The sequence below is a fragment of the Schistosoma mansoni genome, chromosome 1 (assembly GCF_000237925.1).
Source record: "Schistosoma mansoni strain Puerto Rico chromosome 1, complete genome".
In the NCBI taxonomy this organism is placed as follows: Eukaryota; Metazoa; Platyhelminthes; class Trematoda; order Strigeidida; family Schistosomatidae; genus Schistosoma; species Schistosoma mansoni.
The window spans coordinates 17,551,028-17,574,659 of NC_031495.1; the positions used below are offsets into that span (position 1 = coordinate 17,551,028).

Sequence of the window (23,632 nt, forward strand, 5' to 3'; positions counted from 1 at the left end):
AATGTCGCCTCATAGCTAAGTCTAATGGAGTATGACCAAGAAAGTTAGGGGATTCTGAATTCCAATAGAAAGGTGGATTTAAGAGCAGATTAATACACCGACTGGCTGATTGGTGAACAGCGAACTAAAATGTCCAATGCAATAAAATAAGTGATTTGTTTATTCATGTGTAAGATGTAAAAATTTCAATGAGTATGAATGTCAAAATATTTTAGTACATACATGACAGTTATCTGATACGTCTCCCACTGTGACTTTTTAGGGGAAATTTCTTATTTATTAACCTGTTTTAGTTTAGATTCCCTTTTTTTACCTGACGCAAACAGGAGACCACCCACATTTACTGGGAAAACGATCATCTGAAGCTCATTATTCGGTGAATGTTCAATAACCACTAGGTTGATTTACGACTAAATCAAAATCATTTAGTTCACTCATAGGATTCGGGTATTATAAGCCTGTATGTGTCGATAAAATTCCACTTGCTTCTTAAAGTCATTTATAGTCTGATGTAATACGAGAGTAGTATCATTATTTAATCGAAATCCACTACATATCTTAATTTAAATAACAATTTGATAGTCCTTAGGTCCACAAATGCCCTGGTACGGCTGAGGGTAGGGAGAGTCAGCTCTCCCTCTCGGAATGATCTCACATCCCCATGCATATATAGACACTGTCAGGGCAGTCTTACTTATTGCCTTCTCGTGGCGGGAATGTTGTTTACGGAGTTGAGAGGACGAAACGCCAATGTCCAGCGTTTTAACCGGGTTGGTAGATGTGGATGATCTATTTAAGGGAGTTGGAAAACCCTGATTTCAAACCAATAGTGAACATGAGCTCCAGGATCCTAAGGAGACAAATAGCGTATGAACCTATTGTTGGTCACCGACTATCATGGGATTGCATCATCTAACGTCACTTTACTGCCTTGTGGATAAGACCCCTGGGTTAAAGCATAGGGAAGTGACTCCCTAAGAAAACCACCTACTTTGGTCTGGGCACCCGGGTAATATCATAGCATTCACACAAACCGAATGATAAAGTGTGATGCACATATATTCGGTGCCTTCTTATACCAACACTTATGTGTTTGAATAAAATAAATAGAAAAAATGGTCCTAAAATAGACAAAAGGTACCAGTAGGTTCATTACTTGACCTCAGGGGAAATAGAATACTAAGTGATTGAGACGAGCTGAGCTAAGATAATTTCGAATCCCGTTAGATGCTGAGCAACTCAACATCACAATAGATAACATAGTTTTCCAGAAATTCTGATGTCGCTGACTAATCAGAAGGATTTCGATACAAAAAAAGCGTAACTAGGACTTACCTGATAACTTGGTTACTAATACACAGATTAGTGGACTTAGCGGATGCTAATAACACCAATAAGTAAAAGTGGACAACATAGTGAATCAGCCGTGATAATACTGTGAAAAAGCACAATAATAGAATATTGTGATATGCGAGATGTGACTATCACTGATACTATTACTACTTTTACAACTACGGGGACTCGTTTTAGGAATTTCATCTCGTTGTGCTAATGTGGTGTAGAAAATTGGACCGATGCATGTGTAGGATTCTACGTTGCGCATGACTGACCGAGGAGAATGTAGACAGATGAATCAGTATATAGAAATAATATTTCAAGACCTTGCGATGGTGACTTATCAGTGAAATTCATAGCCTATCACAAGAATTAAAGAATTTCATTGGTTTTAATGTGTAATTGCGGTCCTAACTGTGACTTTTCACTTTGGTTATTATTGAAAACCAAAGTTGATGCTGGATAGCATTGGGAAAACACTATCGGTACGAAAGAATACAGACATAAAATAATATAGCATTTATTCTTTATCACAACCCACAGAAAAAAATGCATCTGAGCCACTGGATGATTTTCAGTCTAGCCGGTTATGCTAAAATATCTCGTGAAGCGAACGAAAAAGCCAAGAGTTTTCTACAATGGCATGTTAGAATAATTGTGTTTTTGTCCGACCATCTAAAACATTTGCCTGAACTATTCAAATTCAGCCGACACAGTAAGTTGAAGGAGGTAGTGGATAGGTTGGTGGACTACAACTCAACATACTTGACGGACGAGTGGGTTTGGATACAAAATAATGGTGCGCAGAAACATATAGACACTCAACCATTGGATCTGAGAAATCACAGTAAAAGTTAACACATCTCATCAATCCTCAAGTTGCCAACTATGGAGCAATGGACACAACACCCGTCCCCAACCTGTAGGTTGCAGGTTTGAACCCCATCCCATCTACCTCGGTTTAAGTAACCCAGTAATGCCAGTAGCTCCACCACAAGAAAGTGTAGCTTGAATTGGAACACGTCGACAAACGAGTTACATTACCATTCCTTAGATTGTGATTTATCTCATTAGTTAAAAGAAACATAAACAGTTAGTTTATCTCCCGAGCACGTTTAATAGGGACACAACCTATGTGTTTGCGGTAACCAAATCTAAGTGCAGACTCACACATGCGAAACCAAAATTAGCTTCTGGCAATTAAAATGGTTGAACTTATACTAATCGAAATGATCAAATAACATGTCATCTAGGTTAACAGTTACATGAAATAGTTAAATCAACGTAACAAAAATATAGCATGAGTTATTTGACAAAAGTAGAGATGTGTACATCGCGTCAAAAACGTGGCATGGGCATACATGAAGTAGGTTCTCACGTATTTGATGATTAACAAGACTTTCCTCTGTTACTAAATCACTTGTAAACGCAGTCCCTTCGTTTCTCAATACATCTCGGAGTTTGTCAGGACAGTCATTCTTAATCGCTTGCTCAGCTTTGCTCAATGAGTTGGAAAACCCTTCCAAAAGCTCAGCCATGTTGAAGTTTCCAAAAACTAAACTTTTAAGGGCTCACGAAATCTTCACCAGTGGCTTGAAATTATATTTGTGCCGCAGATCGTCGACCAGTTATCTGAAACTTTCGTGCTATGGAATTGATATATGGTTGGTATTTGATGAAAGAAAACTAACTAAATAAACACCAGACATTAAAATATATCGTTGTTAGTTTCCTAACGCATTACTCTTTTGATGCACTTTCCGTTCTAATAAACTGTCTTCCTTTTTTTAACTCTGACTTCCATTCCACTATTTGAACTTACTCCACCTTGATAAATATCATAACTCATTGTTCTTTGTTACTGCATGCTCTCATCTGGAGGCTCTAAGCTTATTTCGCCCAAGCGATAAGAGCTAGTATGAATATAATCTATTAATTTATCATAACTCTCTCTGTTCCACTACAAAATGTTGAGCATTGCCTAGCGTTCATATCCAAATGCCCTGCTGTTCCTTTGTTCCTCTTTTTTCGGTATCCCGCTCTGAGGGCACAGCTATGGAACTTCTGACGTTTGGTACAAACTTGACGTGCGCGCTTACTCAAGGCTATAGTTCATACCGAGCACTCTACAGATCTGCTTTATAAAAATTGTAAAATTAAAAAATGTATTGCATAAACACTTAGCACGACCAGAATTCTAACACAATTATGTCGAGCTTGGATCTGGTGTGTAACGTAAACGCGATGCCACTTTGGAAAACATTTTGAAGACTATATTCAGTGTAATACCAAAGCATAAACCTAGTCATTAACGCTCCAAGACATCTGCCCGAATGTACTGTTATTCGCATTTATTGATTTTATCTATTCAAACATCCTACTTGCGAAGCATACTATGAGCCAACAAATGCAATTTGTAGATCATGCCCGTAAAAATGGCGTGCACATGCTCTTGTAGAAATATATTATTTTATTATTATATGGGGGTTGATCCCATAAATGTCCCTGCCTCACAACCGTCCTAAGGATCCTAAGATCTTACGTGGAAGTCACATCATTGTTTACACCGACTTACTGTATCGTATCAATCACCAATATATGATGGAGAACACATTAAGACTGAGGATAAAACATAATATTTAATTTGTATAAAAGACACAGGCTATGCAAGGCCGAGCCATGTTACTTAGTAAGTTTGAGTTTTGAGTGAACGTTCATGCATCCACAACTATTGACCTTGTCTTTGTGTTACATGTTGAAAGTCTATTTTCTCAGTTATCTCATGTTCAGCTTTGAAGATGTTGGTTAGGATCCAATGCCACTACAGATTCACATGAACAGAAGGCTGATGAGGATCCACAACCTGACGTTATCAAGATCCACATCGAAAGGGTCCCGAGAGCTTCCAGAAAACGTTTGGGCGTCTAGTTTCTTTTCATTGAACTACAGACAAAACCTCGATCCTTGCGTGTATGAACGTGTGGTGGGAAGACTAGGTCGTGTCGTGTATGGGGTAGAAGTGGGAAGAGACGGGTAGAGCAACTTGCTTGCCTAATACTTTTTGCATGTTTTAAGTTTTCAAATAACTTTATGGACTGTCTAACTTTGAGATGACTACGAAACACTTGAATAAATACAATAATGTCTATGTTGCCAATGTTTACATCCAGACCGCACATCATCTGCACTTTCTGTTTTCGCTGATGAGTTTACTGAATTTGTTCTTACTGCCTTCAGTGGTTCACTGTCGTTTATATGTGTTGGTTTTAATTCATGTAACTATTGTTTTTTTTCATCGCTAGGTCATCAAAATGCAGTAGATTCTTCACTCGCTTGAATGCCTATTAAGACTTAGTTTTCATCAGTGGTGTGTGAATATATGAGTCTAGTAAACGTACTCCATTGTCTTGTTTAGATCAGTGTAATATAATAATATAATATATTTCTACAGGGGCGGGTACACGCCATTTTTACAGGCATGATCTACAAGTTACAACATTTACTGATTTACGGTATGCATCCCAAGCAGGGTTGTTTAGTAAATATAATCTATAAAAGTTAATAGCGGCTCATTCGTTCAGATATATTATGTATTCTTCAAAATATTTTCTAAAGGGGTATCACGTCCAAGTTACACACCAGATCCAATCTCCGCAAAAATTGTGTTAGGATTTTGGTCGTGCTAAGTATTTATGTAATGCAACTTTTTAAGTTTATATTTGTTATAAGGTAGACATTGGGAAAGCACCTAAGTGTAGTTTGTTCCAGATGTCAGGAGTTCCTCAACTTCACCCTCAGATCAAGATTCTGAAGAGAAAGAAAAAAAACAGAGGAGCAGCAAGGCATTCGGATATGTACGATAAACAATGCTTAACATTTAGTAGTAGGACAGACAGAGGTATGATGAATTATTAGATTAAATTCGTACTAGCTCATGTTGCTAGAGTGAAATGTGATCAGGGGCTCCATATGAGAGAATGCAGTAATAAAGAACAATCAGTTGTGATATTTATCAAGGTGGTGTAGGTTCGAATGAAGGAAGTGAAGTTGAGGTTGGATTGAGGAAGATTGTTTATTAGAACAGAGAGTGCATATAGAGAGTAGTGTGTTAAGTAAAATAACAATCATATCGTTTATAGTCTGTTTTTTCGTCACCCGATGTCTGCCACACAGTTTTCATGTAAAAGTCCGAGTTAGCATGTTATAGGCTGTCTTAGTAGAATAGTTAATCCAGCACAAAAATTAGAAACATGAGTCTCAATGGTGGGTGTTGGAGAAGGGCCTCAATATCACAGATTGATTGACTTGTTCTCATCCATAAAAAGCCTGATACGAAAAAACTGTTCTGCCCTACAAAGAGGGGTGGATTGAAGTCGTCGCCCACACCATCAATGCTTGCTGGTCAGTAACTCTACCCTCCCTCCCTTGTGATGTTAGGCTCATTTAGACTTCTTTTTTTGGATATATATCCTACCTCACACAATGCTCTGTGTTTCACATGCTGTTGGAAAACACCATTTCTATAAGTACCATTTTACAAGCTTATCAGATAGTTACAAATTATGGACTGTGGGAATGGTTTCGATGCAGTGCTTTGATTGACTATAACGTGAAGTACAGATTGTCAATCAGAGTATAGGCATTAAGAAGGTTATAATGTAGGATAGTTGTTTACCAAAGTAGGCGGAAAAGTGTAGATATGTATTAGTTACAGATAAGGTAAGGAAACGAGTGATGAAATAATATTAATGGCAAGGCAACATAGTGTACAAGAGAGTAAGAAGCTGATAAAGAATAAACAAGAAGGAACTCACACTAACTTTGTACCGATGTTATTTTGTTCTATCGTAACCGGTTGTACAATTCTTATTCTACCTGTAGTATGTAGCAAGCTTGGAAAGAGTATGCTCTTACATAAGACAAAGAAAATATAACACAGGAATCGCTCAGAAGATATCAAAAATGTGAAAAGTATGTTTCATATCACTGTCTAGTGAAGGCGCACCACAAGGAGCTATTCTTTCATCTCTCTTTTTCTTTTTTCTGCATGATCTGCCATCTTCCACAGAAAACACTTTTGTGAGATATGCAGACGATCCCAATGTATGTATATAATGTCTACCTTGTTTCACCCCATAGAAATTAATGAGCTTTTGTCTCATATTGAATAGTCGTCCGTTATTATTGGTCGCATACTTTATCCGTCTAAATGTCAAACTGTTAACTTTAGCCTGAGGCTTGAACAGCTAAACACCATGTTGGGATTCCATAATGCTTCTATTATTGAAGATTCTTTAATAAACACGGTGTCCAAAGTCATTTATCTTGGTGTGGCTTTTTCCTCTGATCTCTCCTGATCTCATGTTTTACTGTTATCGAATAAAGTTTTCAGTCTGACGTGCTATATAAAGAAGCTGCATGCTTCTGGGATTACCCGATATTTACTCTTACAAGTTATCAATTCTTGTATAATGAGTATTGTTCTTTACTGTCCTCTATTGTTGTACCCCGGCTTTTGAGAGGAGACTACACTGTATTGCGGAGAGTGCTGAAGGCAGTTATCAGGGCGTGTGGTGAATCATCTGAGGTCATCATTAATATTGTTGCGAATCGACATCTAAAGTCTAGAACAGACGATGAAAATAACTCAGAGTTTTAAGAGGCGTCCCTACTACAACCATCCAATGAGTGTTCTCCACAATCAGATTTTAATGTCTGTATTAGTTCCTTTCTAAAAACGTTTATCCAGCAAACTGAATGTAAAAATGTATTTGAAAACTACCAATAACCTCTGGCGAAATTCCCGACAGCTTACCTAAACAGTCGGACTGTATAAATCACTGTACATCTTTCAGTCAAGAATTAAAAGGTGCCTGTGATTTTTTCATGCGACAATTGTGTTTAGAGGTCTGTTTCCGATTGATGCCGGGTTATAAGTACCCTTTGGACGCATATCCACGAATAAACCTCAAATTTTAGTAATTATATCGTCGGAAGAGCTGTGAGACACAACCTGTGGCAACATGAGTAATATGAGAGCTTGTCATAATAAAATACTTCTCAGTGACTGAGAAATCTGTGAGCTAGAAGGTGTCGCCATTTATATCAATTAATCTCAACCAGATAGGAAAGAGGAATTGAATAGTTTTCGTCAATATTTGCTAAAGCTGTTATAATAATAACAAATGGCTTTCAGCGATTACTTAACCTGTCACCTATTTTGCAATAAGATGTGCATTCGTCTTCTTCCTAAATGATTTTTATACACGTTTTAGCACATCTCTCTAAATGCGCTAAAGTACCTTGAAATTCACTTCACGCTGTCAGACTGCTTTTGATACTTAGCCATTTGTATTGTCCACCTAATAGTTAATTACACTGATGAGCCTAAGGTGTATATAAAAACGTCGCTATGCTTTTCCTTCTATAAGACTGACATAAATTTTGTTTTAGACGTCTCTTTGCACACACCCATTAAGTTATCAATGATCAAGAACAAGCGAATACAGCGAAAACACATGGTTCAAACAAATTCATCGTTGAGGTGTTCGTAATTGCATCTTATAAAATAACTAGTCGACTTAGTTATAGTAGTGAACAAAAAAAGCACGAAGGAATCTACTGTGACCCTCCGAAAAACTGCATTGAGTGTAAAAATACAAAATGACTGCTCCTATTTACGCAATAATTTGTTGTACATTGTATTTTGTTTTATTACTTCAAAAAGGTTTTGTACAAGTCCTCAAACATTTCGTATTCGTTTTATGTTATCGCTATACCTACGTAAATGGATTGAAGTAATGAATTTAGGCAAGGAAGTGAGCGGAAGCAGTGACGGGTTTTCTGAAAAAGGAGAAAACCGGGAGGTGGTTTTCGCCACTGATGCCCCTGCAGATCATTCAAAACGTAAACGTTATTTGACTGCAAAATACGATAGGAGGACTCGTCAGAAAATTAGCGAAAAGATTCGTCTTGAAAATTTTGTTTTCGAACATCTTCGTAATCTTTATTGCACAGAGGTCAGTGTGAAATTTTTGACATGCCCTGTCCTGAAGGTCGATGACTACGATTGTGATATCGATCTGGATGAAATAAGTGATCTTAAGACAAATGATGAGAAAGTGCGAAATTTGAAAGTGATTGAATATATGTTTTGAACTAAATTGTCTTGCCTAGGAAAAACTAAAGTCCTGTCCGGCTAAACAGGAACAAATCGATGTAAGTACGTTTTCAGAATTTGTTTGTCATAATTTTCATCTTATTGGATTATTTCTCGTCAACTTTGAGTTCTTAGTCATCTGATTCAAAGTTAGTTTGAACCTATGGGCTTTGTCTTGGTCACTAGAGGTGTTTTTTACTAAAAATGTTGTTATGAATCACCAATTGTGAGCCTTTTTGGTAATTCTATTGTGAATTTAAAAATTCAGATTACGAATAACATTGGTGGTAAATAAGTTATGAATTAAGATAAAATCATTTGCTGCCCAATATTTAAACTGGCTTATCCCTCGTACTGACGAGAGATTAGACACAAGACATTCTGAAAATTTCCACGTAATGACCCAAATATAGTTAGATATAGTTGAATGTATCATAAGCGTAAACATTGATCAGACATAAGGGCGGACGAAGTAAGCCAATCCTTACGAAAACTCTGTGACTTGAAAAGCCTCAATTTTCGGTTCCGTGATTGTAAGATCCTGCTATTTTCGTAAAATTAGTTGTGTGACATATTACTATTTTAGTCAGTAAAAAATTTGTGATGCTAATTAATTACTTTTTGATGGATAAGACTTCTTCTTTTTGCTCGTAAATTATCTTTAATTTTGTGTAATAGAATGAGGGGCAAGATTTCTATATTGACTCTGACTAATTGATAGGCAATGTAGAAGTTGATCTAGAAAAATGTGTTTTTCACGGTTAAATATACACGTCAATGGGTTTAGAAGTATTAGGTTTTATGAATCTATTCTCTTATGGTGAGTAACTATTTCGACGTTCGCTGCTGAGACTAAAACTGCTGGTGAACGACATCAGGTAACTTGAAGATCTGCTGATCTAACTAGTAGTAACAAACACGACAAAGTAACACTCCTACTTAATTCAGGTTATTTACCTTCCAAAATATATACATAATTTAGGTGACATTTGGTTACTTTTGAAGACAAAAACGCTACTTAAGAATAATAGATGGACAGCTGTGGGCTTATGGCTATGACACATGACCTTAAATCACTGTTTTATACTGTAATAGACAACATTTAAGTGACTAGTTAGAATCATTAGTCTTTACATAAAAAACTGGACTGAAAGCCAGAAAGAAGAACATTTATTCATTTTCTGGGATACTCTGAAAATATTAATCAAATAGCAGGGCGGTTCAAAAATCTTGATTTTTTGTAGAGCTAAAGATTGAGAAAGCTATAAAAGCATTTAAGTATTTAGTAATATATTTTGAATTGAATTTATAAAGTCAAATATAATTTACACGGAGCTCTAGCTATTCTCAAAGTCACAAGAGTCTGCTTTAACTGTGCTTTAAAAAAGTATTTACTGTTAGATCATCTTCAACAACCATGGATAATACTTCTTATTTGGTCGTCAAGATTTTAAATAACAGATATTTAATTTATACGTCTCCAACAGAATTTTGCCCTTGACTGAAAGTTAAATAGTTTTCTGAGTAAGGAGACGTCATTACATGATTACTTAACTAGTTGAGAAAAATTTCTAATCCATTATTTGATAATAAATCACATTTTATGTGAACTTTGGTGACATGTTCACTCAAAAGCCTTGTGTAATTTTGGAAGACATGGTGAATCAGCATACAAAACCAAAATGATTTGTAGATCAGTTGAAAAAGTGGTGTAATCGTTAAAACCTTATTACAGACCTTCATTAAGAAGGTTTTTTAATGTGTCTTATTACATGGTGCTAACGGCCTGCCTAATTCAATACTGCAGTAAAAAGTGCAAAACAAATCCAGTACACTAAAATATCAACTTAATAATTACGTCTTATGTGCTAATATTTTTCTCCAAGATTTTACAGTAAAAACGCAAGTTCATATTTGATCAGAAAGAACTAATTGTTGCATTGGTGCGTCAGTGACTTTCTCTAGACCTTTTAACGCATACGGAATATTATTTTCCATATCACAATATTTGGGATACCATGGAATTCGGCTGGTAAACCAACAAAAATCATGGTCACACCATATAAACAAGTTGGTGGCTATTAGGATTTATTAATCTAGTAAATTACATGAAAGGGCTTTAAGTAATGAGCACGAAATAAGATCTAAGTGTGAACATCAACACCGAGATGCAATTTTAACTATCTAACGATCCCTCGAATAAGGATAACAGCAAGCCCTGAGTCCTAATACTGGCTGCAATCCAAAATACACTATAACATAATTCTGCATTGAAACCGGGTTATTTGCCTAAGCTTATTATTTGACGATAAAAACTGATCACATTTCAGTCTTAGATGTGATCAAGAGAAATTAAAAACCCTGACGAACAATCATAGTCCGATTTTTACTTTCAGTATTAAGTAACAGAACTGATAACGCTTTTCTTCAGCTAACTTCTAATTCAAAGTGCAAAATAAACGTATGAACAAGGTTGTGCCACAAAAACCACACAAAATGGTCACTGATTTATTAAGTTATAATAGTTTTAATGTACGCGTTCTATCAGATAAGTGTTTTTTTCAAGTGTTATGGGGCATCCTAGTGCAGAAATTATTGTCTATCTTATTTAAAGAAGTCCTATGTTGACCTCAAATTCTGTTAAGTGTTTGTTTTTGTCTCATTTTATGTTTGATTGTTTTTTCGTTTGTTGTACAATTAAAACCTGGATGGTGACCTTAGATCACGATCAATAATAATAGTGATAGTAATAATAATAACAATAATAATAATAACAATAATAATAATGGAAGACCAATTATTTTGTTCGGAGTTTTCTAACGGGACTTATTTTATATTGAGCATCGAGTGGTAAAGATTGGTACAACCGACTAATCCAGATATTAGGAGGCAGGCATAACCAGGAATATTACAAGCAGGTGTAATTTCTCTGGAAATTCATCAAAATAAAAAAAACGGTCTAATGAGATTCAAACACCGGATATACAGAGAAAACTATGTAAAAAATATAATCAAAATGGTCTCAGCTATCAGAATTTAAGTAGTTATTTGAAAAAATCGAGATCAATCTACCTAGTGAAACTCTGAAATCGTTTAAATTTCAATGACTAAAATTGCTTCAAGCATAATGTTTTATACGGCAGTAAATGTTTCTAACAATATCAGCACATAAACTTGATTTAGCTACTTGAAGATGATGGTTCACTTTTTAATATCATATTGACTGATCAATATAACGAGTATTTTTCGGTATTAGCTTAAGGAATTACATGGTGTTCTTTTTGGAATTTCATCTGCTATTCATATTTAGTTTACAAATAAGTGAACTTTTTATTCTCATTTTAGAACTAGAATGATAGAAACTATATTAAAATTTATCCATATATGGGTTATACAATGAACTTATTAAGTAATTATTTCCCAGAAGGGTAAAATTTGGTTAATTTTCGTAGAATATGGATAACAGTTAAATACAATACTACTCATTCAGAACATAGAAGTCATCAAAGTATTTCTAATGGAAAAGTTGTCGGATCATAAGCTTTTTATCAAACATTTATTTATTTTAATTACGAAACGATGTTATAGGTGAATTTTAAACTAAATTGTTTATTATTTTTCGTTTAGTTTTGTCGATAATGTTTGCTTGTGGTTATCAAACTTTCTAAGTATTATTTCGTTTAATGAGACTTACCAATTACAAATTCAGGTACCCCGAGATAAGTTTTACTTGTTAGAGCTTGGAAGTCTGTTCGGTTATTCGAGGCGAATGAGGCTAATTAGGGTCTAAACCTGCAACCCATAGATGGAAAGTCTACTGCTCGAGATATTAAGTTTGCTGTTTCTGCTCGGACTGTCATTTTAAGACACTTCAGTCGTAAGTTATTAAAAAATGTAGAAAGCAGTGCCACTATTTCATCAGCGGCCGTGAGCGTCACACAAGATAATGCCTTCTTCATTTTGATTTTTATCATCTAATTCTATCTTACCATAATTTGAAGACTACTAGTAGTGAGGAGTTTTTAAGAAAATTAGTTCGTCATGTATTTTACATAACCTTTTTGTTATAATATCACAACATCATGAGTGAACTAGAATGGTCTGCAAACAGAGTCATCTGAACAGAAATATCATACAGTTAATTCATTTCGCAAGATTCAACGAATCAAGAACTTCAATGTTAACAAAATATTCCTCTTTGAAAATTAAAAGATGAAGAGTCTGTCAAGAAATATTGAAATTGCAATCTAATTTAAACTAGAAAATTCTGAGATTTTTATAAGTTGATGATAATTTTAAAATACTGAGGAATAAATATTTGTATTATACAATACGAAAAGCATTGTAGGAGAGTAAATACAAATATGTGTAAGATTATAAGTTTAAAATGACAAGGACGGACAAATATAGGAAGAGAATTTCGACAAAAAAAATGAGAAAAAACTACAAAATAAGAACGAAAATGAAACATTTTTATTTCATTTCTCCTAATATGAGTTTACGGTACATTGTATACACTTAAACTGAAAGGTTGATATGTTAACTTTGGATTTATAAATTATATGTATTACCCCTTAAATAGTAAATGAGTGCAACCTATTAATTCTCAAATGTTTGTTTAATGTTTTGAAAGATTCCCAAAAATGTTATTAGTGTTTTGTATATCTGTCATCGCTTAACCACTGTTTATCGTCACTAGTAACTGTAGTTGTGTAATACAAAGGATTTTAATCAAAATAGAGGAAAATTTGTATTACTGTTAATTTGTGTCATTTTATTTATTGTTTTTCAGTTAAAAATGTTACTTTTACTCTTATTGTGGCTTGAAACAGCCGTTGAACATTTACTCTTATGCAACTTAAATATATATCACTATTCACCTGAAAAATATCTTGCAGGCTATGTGATCTAAAGATCCTAGGTTCAATATTTTATTGGGTAATATTGTACTTTGTTGAGGGATTTTTAAGTAAGTATGTAACACCTGTTCAGTACAACTTGATTTCTGTGGTTATATCCAACAGAGCCAACATGTGATACAAATAATCAGTAGAGATCTATTTTCTAAAAATGTTTATTTCAAAATTTGTTAAGTATTTTCATTGTAAAATGTAAAGCATAGAAGAACTGTTCGAATGATATGTCCTACAGTGAATATTTTTCAAATTATAAGTACTAGAGACAGCCTCCTACTGAGAAATAATGCATTTTTTAGGGAAACAAAAGTTTCTTATTTATTAATCAAATCATATCAAACAACGACTGTCATTAATGAATGTTTGGGTGTTTACGAAATGTGTAGTAGATTCCGACTGGATCCCATTGATTCGATGTCAGCTGTGATGAAATTCTTGTTTGTTTTAAAATTAAATGATAGGAAATTTTAAAATATAGCAAAAATTAAGTAATTAGAAACTTAGGAGAATGACTTTGGATTCATTGTAGCATACATTGATCCCAGAGTATACCTATCATAGAAATAATTTCTAAGCAACAATTTAATTTTGAAATCCTTTCCACCATTTATTATTGGTGAAGCTTTTGAGACATCAATCTGACTTGATTTATTCTCGAAGTATTTGGTATCGAAAGTTTTACTTAATTTCATTTTCTGTAAATTTCTTTGTATATCAAGTAGAATCTCTTATTTCGCCATTTAATCAATGGTCACCTCTAATAGTTCATTATTAAACATGAAGCTGACGTGATTAATATATGTATTCAGTCTACATTCACTTGTTAAACATACTGACTTATAAAGTAATACAAATCAAACCGCGTGAATAATTCACCTTGACGCTTTTCATCATATATTATTTTACAAGTATAGTAACTTTTCCCTTATAGCGACGACATGAGTTTATCCTAATTTTTGAACAGACAAACCGTTTTGATATTATTGGTTATTTCGTAAATTTGGTTCTGTTAATAGTTCACTTGTAACCTGAAGGAATTTTTATACATGTGTGCTTCTGTGCATTTATCTTCTTTCTTGTATTTTTACATGGCTTATAAAAATGGAGTCAGCTTAATATTCTCTGTATTGGTGTACTATCAAATTCCAGTGCTTTACACACTGACTGCATAACATTGCTTGTCTGGTGTTTAATATTTAGAAACATGAAATATATCTATCCTAAATGAGACTAATATTCGAATTTTTTTTATCCATGTTGTATGAACGTGATAAGTCGATAGAGTGTATATGAAGTAAATAATTTTATATTTCATCATTCATCATCATAATGGAGTCGATGCGATGCTACACATTAAATGTGTTGTTTTGGATTAAAAAACCGATTGCTTTCTCCTTAATGCTATTATTTCGAATACTTCCAGAGTTTTTTCCTCATTTTTCATTTGATCAAAAGGAGTTATTACTATTTTTAGTACAGTTTTAAAGGTTGGTTATTTAACTGACCGTTATTTCACGACTATCTTTATTCGTATCTTGGTATCAGTTCATATTTTTTAAAAGTTGGAATAAAAACAATACTTACAATGTATTAGTGCTATTCATTTGTGTAAAACAGAGCATAATGAACAGTCAGTTCATTTAAATACATAAAACTGCATAAAAGATATCTTGACAATATAATATAGTATCTGAAATATTTTTATTAATGCTATAGCTTTGCTATCTTAAGTTAGTGAGTTACCAACTCCAAAGTTTTATCTATTCACTCAGTGTTTGTCTTCCGCTTGTATATAAATGCTTGAAATTAATTTTTTCAATATATTTCGTATTTGACATTTATTGCTAACAATCCACAATGCGATCAACCTAAGTATTCGTATACAACATGAAGTGGGGAATCATATTTCATTTTTGTTGTCGTCACTGGAGACAACTGATGATTATAAAATAGTTATCCTGGTTTTCAAACATAACGAAGCTAGTCTCATATAAGTTCACGAAAGGAAGAAGGCTTTAGAGTGTTTACAAAAAAAAATTAGATTTAATGCTAATCAATAAACAAAAATAAAAAAAGTACGTAAGATTTTCAATATTTTGTTTTTAGGAGGACTTATAAGAAAGGTGTTCATAGAAATATAAAAACACATAGATGACTAAAATATTATACTAAGTATTTATGTTCTGGAAAATTGTCAAATGTTATATTTGTAACTCCGTTGTCAGATATCTAAAAAAGTGTTTGCTTTTAGTGTTTGTTTGTTTATTCATAGAATAAAAGCATATAAGATTTTAATCATTACAATTTTTCGCCTTAGGCTAATGAATTTTAGGCAGTACAATTACTACAAATCTGTCAATCTATATTAACCAGTCTTACATGTCTAGTCGTTAATGTCATCAAAATACTACCTATAATATTCGTATCGTGATCAATAAGCTAAGAGAATAAATTTTTTGTAATTCATTTTAACTATAGTTACTATATACTTCGGAAATCTTGAGATCTTACTTTTCTGAGCTATTTGCTTATGAAACACCTTCATAATGGACAAAAGTTAGAGTTTAAGAAATTAAAAATTCAAATCCGTCAGATATTTAATAACGTTTAAATGTATTTTGGCATAAATCTGTCAACTATATCTTGGAATTTGTAATCGTCGGACTAAGTGATATGACTGCGAGTAATCTATGGTTTCATCATTTTGACTCTCAGTTGGTTTACCGAGCTGTTATGACGTTGATATACCATATTGCCCTAGACTCCCTATCGTTCGCCCCTTATAAACCTGAGAATCCTGAAGCATTGTGACAAAAAATACCTTTACGTAACAAAACTGAAGCCCAGTGGTTTCCATATTGTCAATTTCAGTCAACTTGTTTATTAGTAGACTTGAGATGAACCTTGATCTTGTTTATTTTAGTGGCTCATTGAAAACTAAATACAACAAAGTTTTGTGGTGTTAAAAAATATTCAGAGTGATGATAGTGTCACAGGATGTAAAAAATGCGTGACGCAGTTTCGAATCCTACAGGAGGCATTGGTTCCTTCAAGACAGAAGGTGTAACTTACCGGCGAGCGACAATTAACACGAAAATCAATTCCAAGGTTTTCTGTGGACTATCTCCAACCACCTTTCATCTCAAATAGACCCACGCATGCCGTGTCAACTAGAATACAGACCACACTGTAATTCGAGTGGTAGAATTGAATCAGCACTAAAGAACTAGGAAAACACGACCTTGGTTACCAATCAGTGATTAACTAATCGTGCAATCAAATGCTCCAAACTTATACAAAAGTTATCAGTATGCGGTTGTGGAAATTGTTGAGTTTATGGTTGAGATCATAATGCAATGAATATTAGACCAACACTGAAAATCTGGGAGCACTGGACGGCCATCTCGTCCTAGTATGGGACTCCTCAGCACTGAGCACCAGTGATCTAGAGGTTAAGCGTTCACGCGCGAGACCTAAGATCCTGGGTTCGAGTCCCGCATGCGGATCGTGAATACGCACTGCTCAGGAGTCCCATACGAGGACCCAACGGCCATCCAGTGCTTCAAGGTCTTCAATGGTGGTCTAACACTCATCGATTTATGATCTCAATTACGCAAGTTATTTCAACGACTGCTTTTCCTCACAGTTATTTGGTTTGCTATAAATAACTATAAAAATGTCATTTCCTAAAACACTCAACAAAATGTAGGGTCGATGAGAAGTGAATCGATTAGAAAAAGATAATCAATTTTGTCATCGTTTATTAGACCTAACCTATGTTACGAAAAGTACTCTGTTTTATTAAATCAATGGTCAAAATCACAGAGGAGTATATTCATGTGAATTAGTACTTATTATATTCCATACATAGTGTATATTGCTAAAATCAACAAAACGTATTTCGTCTTATGAACTTTTTGAAGTTTTAGATTTTGTTAAAGGTTTAGAGATAAGAAAAAACACCTAAATGACATTGATTAATGAAAATTAATTAGAAAAAACATTTTAATTTGTTCAACAAAGCGGTTTCGTTTTTATTTTGTGTTGAAAAATTGTTCATAAACAAATAAGTTTACAAAGTTTTTCTAACTATATGTGACCTTCAGGTTTTGCGATGAACTCATGAACTTTAGGTTACTGAATAGACACCCAACCGTTTACGTTTCTAACTTAAATCAGTTCACGATATTTCGCAACTAAATTCAAATGCCATCGGTAAGTAACTGTCTTACACTCGGCATTATTGAACTCTTTTCGTCACGTTTTCTCTTCAGAATTCATGGAATTACCGTTCAAAACTAGTCATTAATGATATCAATCGAGTCGTCCATGAGGATTACTGAGTAGTCATATATAAGTACAAAAGGTTTTCCAGTGCTTCCTGGTTTTAACTAGTTATCTAACAATGGTCAGTTCGTAATGTAAGCCATAAAGGTTAATAATCCCTACAAGTCTCTTAAACTAAAAATGCACATTCCCCATAATTAATTTCATTTAAAATTCTCGTTAGGAAATCTCTTAGATTATTAAAGCTCAACCTGTTACTTATTATCCTATCACTTATTCTCCTATGTGATCTAATTTAACCTCATTACATACAGCAAACGTATTGGTCATACTATCCGACTGAAATTTATCTTTTGTTCAAAAATGTCATATTATTTTATTAATTTATTTTCTTTGATCCTCTCACTATTTTTTTGACATAATGAAAACGAGGAAAGGACATTTTGTGCTTTCTTTTTCTTGTATAAATGTGGGCACTAGTATTAAACAACTACAAAATATTATGGTTACGAAACAAATTAAATAGTTTATAATATGATGATCAATAATTTTTGTTTGATTTGTTTTTTTATTAACAGTTTTGATGATAATTATGTGTTGATCATGACTCCATCTTTCCTTTGATGGTCTTGTAAAGTAAATACTGAGAGAAAGATTTTCAGTTCAAATAACTAAGGAAAATTTCAAATATATGAAATCGCTATTTAGAAATAATGCCTTATTCTATTTTTTTATACATAGTGACTGGTTTCGAGATGAACCCTTGAGGTTTTGGTAGGAAATCGTAACTGAAGTTCAACAAAGTTGATTTTGAGGCAGTTTTTCGCCAGTGGTGTCAAATGGTGTTTTCTGAAATAGCTGAATCAGAAGACGTAAACCCTTGGATTTGAACTCAGATGTCTAAACATTAAGCAGTTACCGCAAGACCAATAGGTCCTGCTTTCTAAAATTGGTGAAACCACGTTTGAACACTACCTAGGTGACTTAAACTAAGGTATTGTTAAGGAGTTGCTTGGTGGTCCATGATTTTCATTGTTTCCTCAGTTGAAGTAGTTTCATGACAAGAAATTACTCACTTGGAATATGATTAAGGCAAGAGAGAACATGACGTCACAAAACAGTTAATACATGATTGTTTGATTCCCTCGGTTACTATATAATGGTTTATGTCCTGCCTGAATGATCAGTTCAAACTGAACCAATACTGATGACAGCTTACAATGTTATTGATAAACCGAAAATAATTGGTGTTGTGATTTACTCTTAGTCGTCATATAGTTCAAGATAATAAGATCAATATTTTAGTAAAATATCTTTTTATCAGAATAAGATTGTCGTCATAGAAGGATCCTAACCAGAACACTAACTAAATAATATGATTATAAATGTGCGATTTACAATCTATATATGAGTACCTAGAACAAACTGTAACTTTTGTTTATGATATTCAACGTCGTTATGATAAATGTTGTTATCAGTTATTTGTTGGTGAAAAGATACACTGAACTGTATAATATAGTACTCTATCCTGTTATATAACAGTTTTATAGAAATATCACCTACTGGGAATCGTGAATAAGATTACTTAGGTAAGAGCTCGAAGAAGATGGATAAAGATTTATTTGATCCTGAAAATAAATCAAAGTGATATCTGAATACACTACATTTTATACGATATATTTAGGGTAAGGTTTGTCTAAATTGAATTGAGTCGTATTTAACATCAATTAATCTATAATTTATTAAGTTATAATAAATATACGGTATTGTAAACAGCACTGTCAATAGTCAACAGATATAAATAATATAATGACCTCCTAAAATGTGGTCGCATTTCATAGACGACTGAAAAGTGAAATTAATATCGCTTGTTATCATCCCGATTATAACAGATAGTTTTCCATAATCTTTGTACATCAAGTGCCTTTTTACTATGTACATTTACGTTTAACTTCGCTTGAAAACATTTAGTCAGTTTCAAAAAAATAGATAGCAGCAATCTAGATTTTGTGATAATAGGCTTACTTCTGTGAATAATAGTTTGAATTAACGAAAATTTAAATTTATTGATAACAAAACAACCAGAAACAACAGTGAATGTTCAACTTCAATAGATGTTCTTCCAAATAGTAGTACCCTTTAATGATTAGGGGATATTTAAATTATATAGTATAACCAGTTTTACTTACTAAACAGAAAGTATTTAGCTAAGACTGACAAGTGACTCATCTATTTGAATTTTAGACTTCATGAATACCATATGATCATGTTGTCTTCAGTTGTTATATTCAGTAATTCATATTTTTAACATGTAATGTAGACGCATTTGTTTACTGTTTTGACGTTCTTTTACAATGAAAAGAATTTGATAGAGTTTCAGTGTTTCCCAAAAAGAGGCTTTGCAATATCATCGCATACATTCCAGTACCTTATAATTGAGTTTCTTTGTCATATTTACTTATGGTATGATTGGCTACAGTTAGGTCTGCTAGTCGGATCTTAGTTTTATTGGTGCGCAATTAATAATATACAAGACTGGGATCCTCAAATCGCTTATGTTTTAAAATGACTTATCATGTTTTATTCTTGTATTTAGTATCCTTTATATAAGAACGTTAAGTGAGCTAAAAAAAATCACATTCTTATTCTTATAGTAACGTAACCATCCGACTAATGTTTTATTCATCTTATTACCAACTGCTAGTGTCTATTGTAAATGGTGTTAAACTTAATTACATACTATTAATCAACTGATAACCATTTGATGAATATTAATTTTAAGTTGTAAAACCTGTATTACAATAATGTAAAGGAATAATAAAAAGATAAATTAAAAGAAATTGGTTTATATTTCAAATGTCTTCATGAGAATTTTGAAGAGCCTATATCATATTTATTGTCGATATTCAGGGTAACAAATGATCAGTGTCTGTCAGCACGTTTGCATTTTGAGCTGATGCTTTAAAATACTCTTTCTGGACTTTGCTGCAAGACACAATTCAAGACTTCATTGATAATAATTTATTTTCTCATTTATATCTTTCTGATATTTTTACCACTTTTTTAAAGGAATTTATACAAAACCTTCTACGAAAATTGAAGTGAATTCACCGATCGCCTTTTTGTATCCAGTAATGAAATCAATCAATAAATAAGGAGGCTGAAAACTACTCGTTTATGTAAACAGCTTTACACTGGTAATAAACACATGTATTTTAACAAGTGTATATCATCTTGTGTGAATGGTGATAATAACTATAATAAATGTCCAGCGATTATTACTATGATTATTAGTATTAGTATTTTTAATTCTTAAATATCACTTCCTTAAAATAAAGTAGCATTTTTGTATCCCAGATAATTTTAAACAATTAAGGGGAAGATGTTCAAGAACCAAAATAACTTTGATTACTAATTTAAGAAGACTAATTCTTTTTTTTCTCTCGCTGTCTAGTTGTCTTCATATGTGTACCTCTTTCATGACCTCTCGCATTATTATTTTCTTTATTTTCATCGTCATTGTATGCCTTTTTGGACTCACCTAGTGTCTTGTAACTTTCAACAGACACACTCCATCTGTTTTAATCTAATACTGTATTCGTACTCATACGTTCTTCGAAAATAATGAAGAAACCAGAATAATATTGACAACAATATTACAATTTTTAAAACAATTACTACCAGTATTAATCATATTATAAAAGAACTGACAGTCTATTTTTCGTACCCCAGTACTTTACGTGTATGTTATACTAGTGTGCTAGGGTACGTGCGTGTACCCACGTTTATTGTATCTTTTTGTATCTTTTATATAAATATTTTAGTCAGAAGAAAATATTGCTGAGTGTCGATGTACGAATAAAGTATCGTTTAAAGTGTTAACATTGTTTAGTGTTATTTTTCTGTTATATTGAAATCACAAAGTGATAAATGTTAGATCACCACCGAAAACCTGAAAACAGTGGACGGCTATTTTGTCCTAATATGGGTCTCAGCAGTGCACATCCACGATCCTGTATGCGGGACTCGGACTCAGGACATTCAATCTCGCGCGAACGCCTAACCTTCAGACCACTGAGCCAGCATTCAACAGTGTTTATGTCTAACTCCGAACAATCCACGAAATTGTGCGACCATTTTCCATTGTCCTTGGTGTGTAACTGCCTCACACTCGACACAGATTAACACCACTGATCACGGCTTGTATGTAGATTCGCGTTCTTCTTTTCTGTTTTCAGGCCGTAACGAAGGGATTGAAAATATTAATTTGAGGTTCAGTTCATGCTTGACTTCACGAACAAGCTATATATATACTCAAATATGAGAATAGTTTTTTTTCAAGATGTTCTAGTAGTATTTTACTGAAGTCAACAGTCAAACACTCTGTTGAAGAACTTAATCTTAGTTAGGATTTGATGGTTAAGTTTTTTGACACATAATGTTTGCTGATATTTCCATTGAAAAGCAAGTATAACTCACCCATACGGCATAAAATTATTGAGTACAAAATATTGATACTTGACATTGTTGCACAACAGTGCTATTAGTTTAGGAATAAGTAAGTTGAAAAGGGTCATCGTAGTCTTTTCATTGAAATTATAGGGCCATGTTAGAAAGAAGTTAAAAGTTCTGTTTTTAAAGTGTGCTTCTGTGGAACCTCGTGAATCGGCCATACCTATTGTTAACTTTGAAAAGATATTCAAGAGTATATTTTGGGATAATTTTACCTGACTTCTATTCTTGTTCGTCTAATCCCGTTGGCTTGCTTAAATAATCCGTTTACTGACTTGAAAGTTATTTCAGTTATTTGTACAAGATTAAAGTGTAAGACTAAACCAATCAGGTTTAAAAACACGATTTAAAGGTAGCAGTGTAAACGTGGAAGAATCTGATGAATACAGATTAAATTTTTGATAATTTTGGAGACGATATGGTAATAAATCTTTTGCTGTCAATAGAAATTACTTCGAAAACACATTTTATACAGTTAGGGACAACGAAAGTTGCAAAGGAATTTTAAGGACCGAAGTTACAAGAACTGATTTGTTTTGTTTACCAGATCATGAAAACCTTAATAACCACCTAACTTGCGTTGACTGATGAAGGAAACGTAACAGTCGTGTAGTGGTTTCCATATTCCAAGAATGTATAATCACAAATGATGACGAAAAAATTAAGTATGGGCAGTAGAAGGAGCTTTATTTGATTAAAGTTTGCAGATATTTGTGTTAAGAAACTATTCATTTGAATCAACCTCTACAGATGAAATGTTTTACTTTCGCACTTTAGCAGTACGTGCAGTCTGCATGAATTTTTAATGTCTAATACAAATTCTTTAACCGTTATTTGCATTTTATGACATTCATTATGACTAGTTACTAGAACTTTATATTCACATATATACGTATATACATTCACATTATGTTTGATTGCTTGTGTTGTAGACGTTTGTTAACAAAATAAAAATTGTGACAGTTAAATTCCTGAATTGATCTAAACTAGACCAACCTTGAAAACCTAGAGGTACTGCTGGTCTAACTTAGATCGACTCACGAATTCAACTGTTACAATACTACAATCTCGATAAACCCCCATTCTAGAAATAAAAACTGTTATGCATGATCTCTCACTCCAATCTGATCGTCAATGTATCAAGATCTACGAATGACTTGTTGAATACTTCAGTTATGTAAGCAAGTATTTCTATTCCTCATAGGTCTCATCTTTGACATTACGTAAGAAAGCTATTTTAGTTACATAGTATCCTTCAAAAATGCCAAATGTAAAATGTAAATCCATCAAAGAAATTGTTCCTACAAAACCCTATCACACTGCCACTATCAACTATAAATGTGGTTGTGTAGAAAAGTAGCATCTAGTTATTCAAAAGGTATTTTATTCGCAGTATGCATTTTTTCAAACTAGTTCACAACCG

At 33.3% G+C, this 23,632-nt stretch overlaps 1 protein-coding gene across 1 annotated transcript; it reads left to right on the forward strand.

The window, feature by feature from the left end:
- Nucleotides 1-8,101: 8,101 nt before the first annotated feature.
- Smp_019950 (putative protein phosphatase 1 inhibitor potentiated by protein kinase C) lies at nucleotides 8,102-21,581 on the forward strand. Its single transcript, XM_018793493.1, has 4 exons — nucleotides 8,102-8,354; nucleotides 8,391-8,471; nucleotides 8,512-8,553; nucleotides 20,767-21,581. The coding sequence occupies exons 1-4, from the start codon at nucleotides 8,136-8,138 to the stop codon at nucleotides 20,800-20,802; spliced, it is 378 nt and encodes a 125-aa protein (XP_018647999.1). The 5' UTR covers nucleotides 8,102-8,135; the 3' UTR covers nucleotides 20,803-21,581.
- Nucleotides 21,582-23,632: the final 2,051 nt, after the last annotated feature.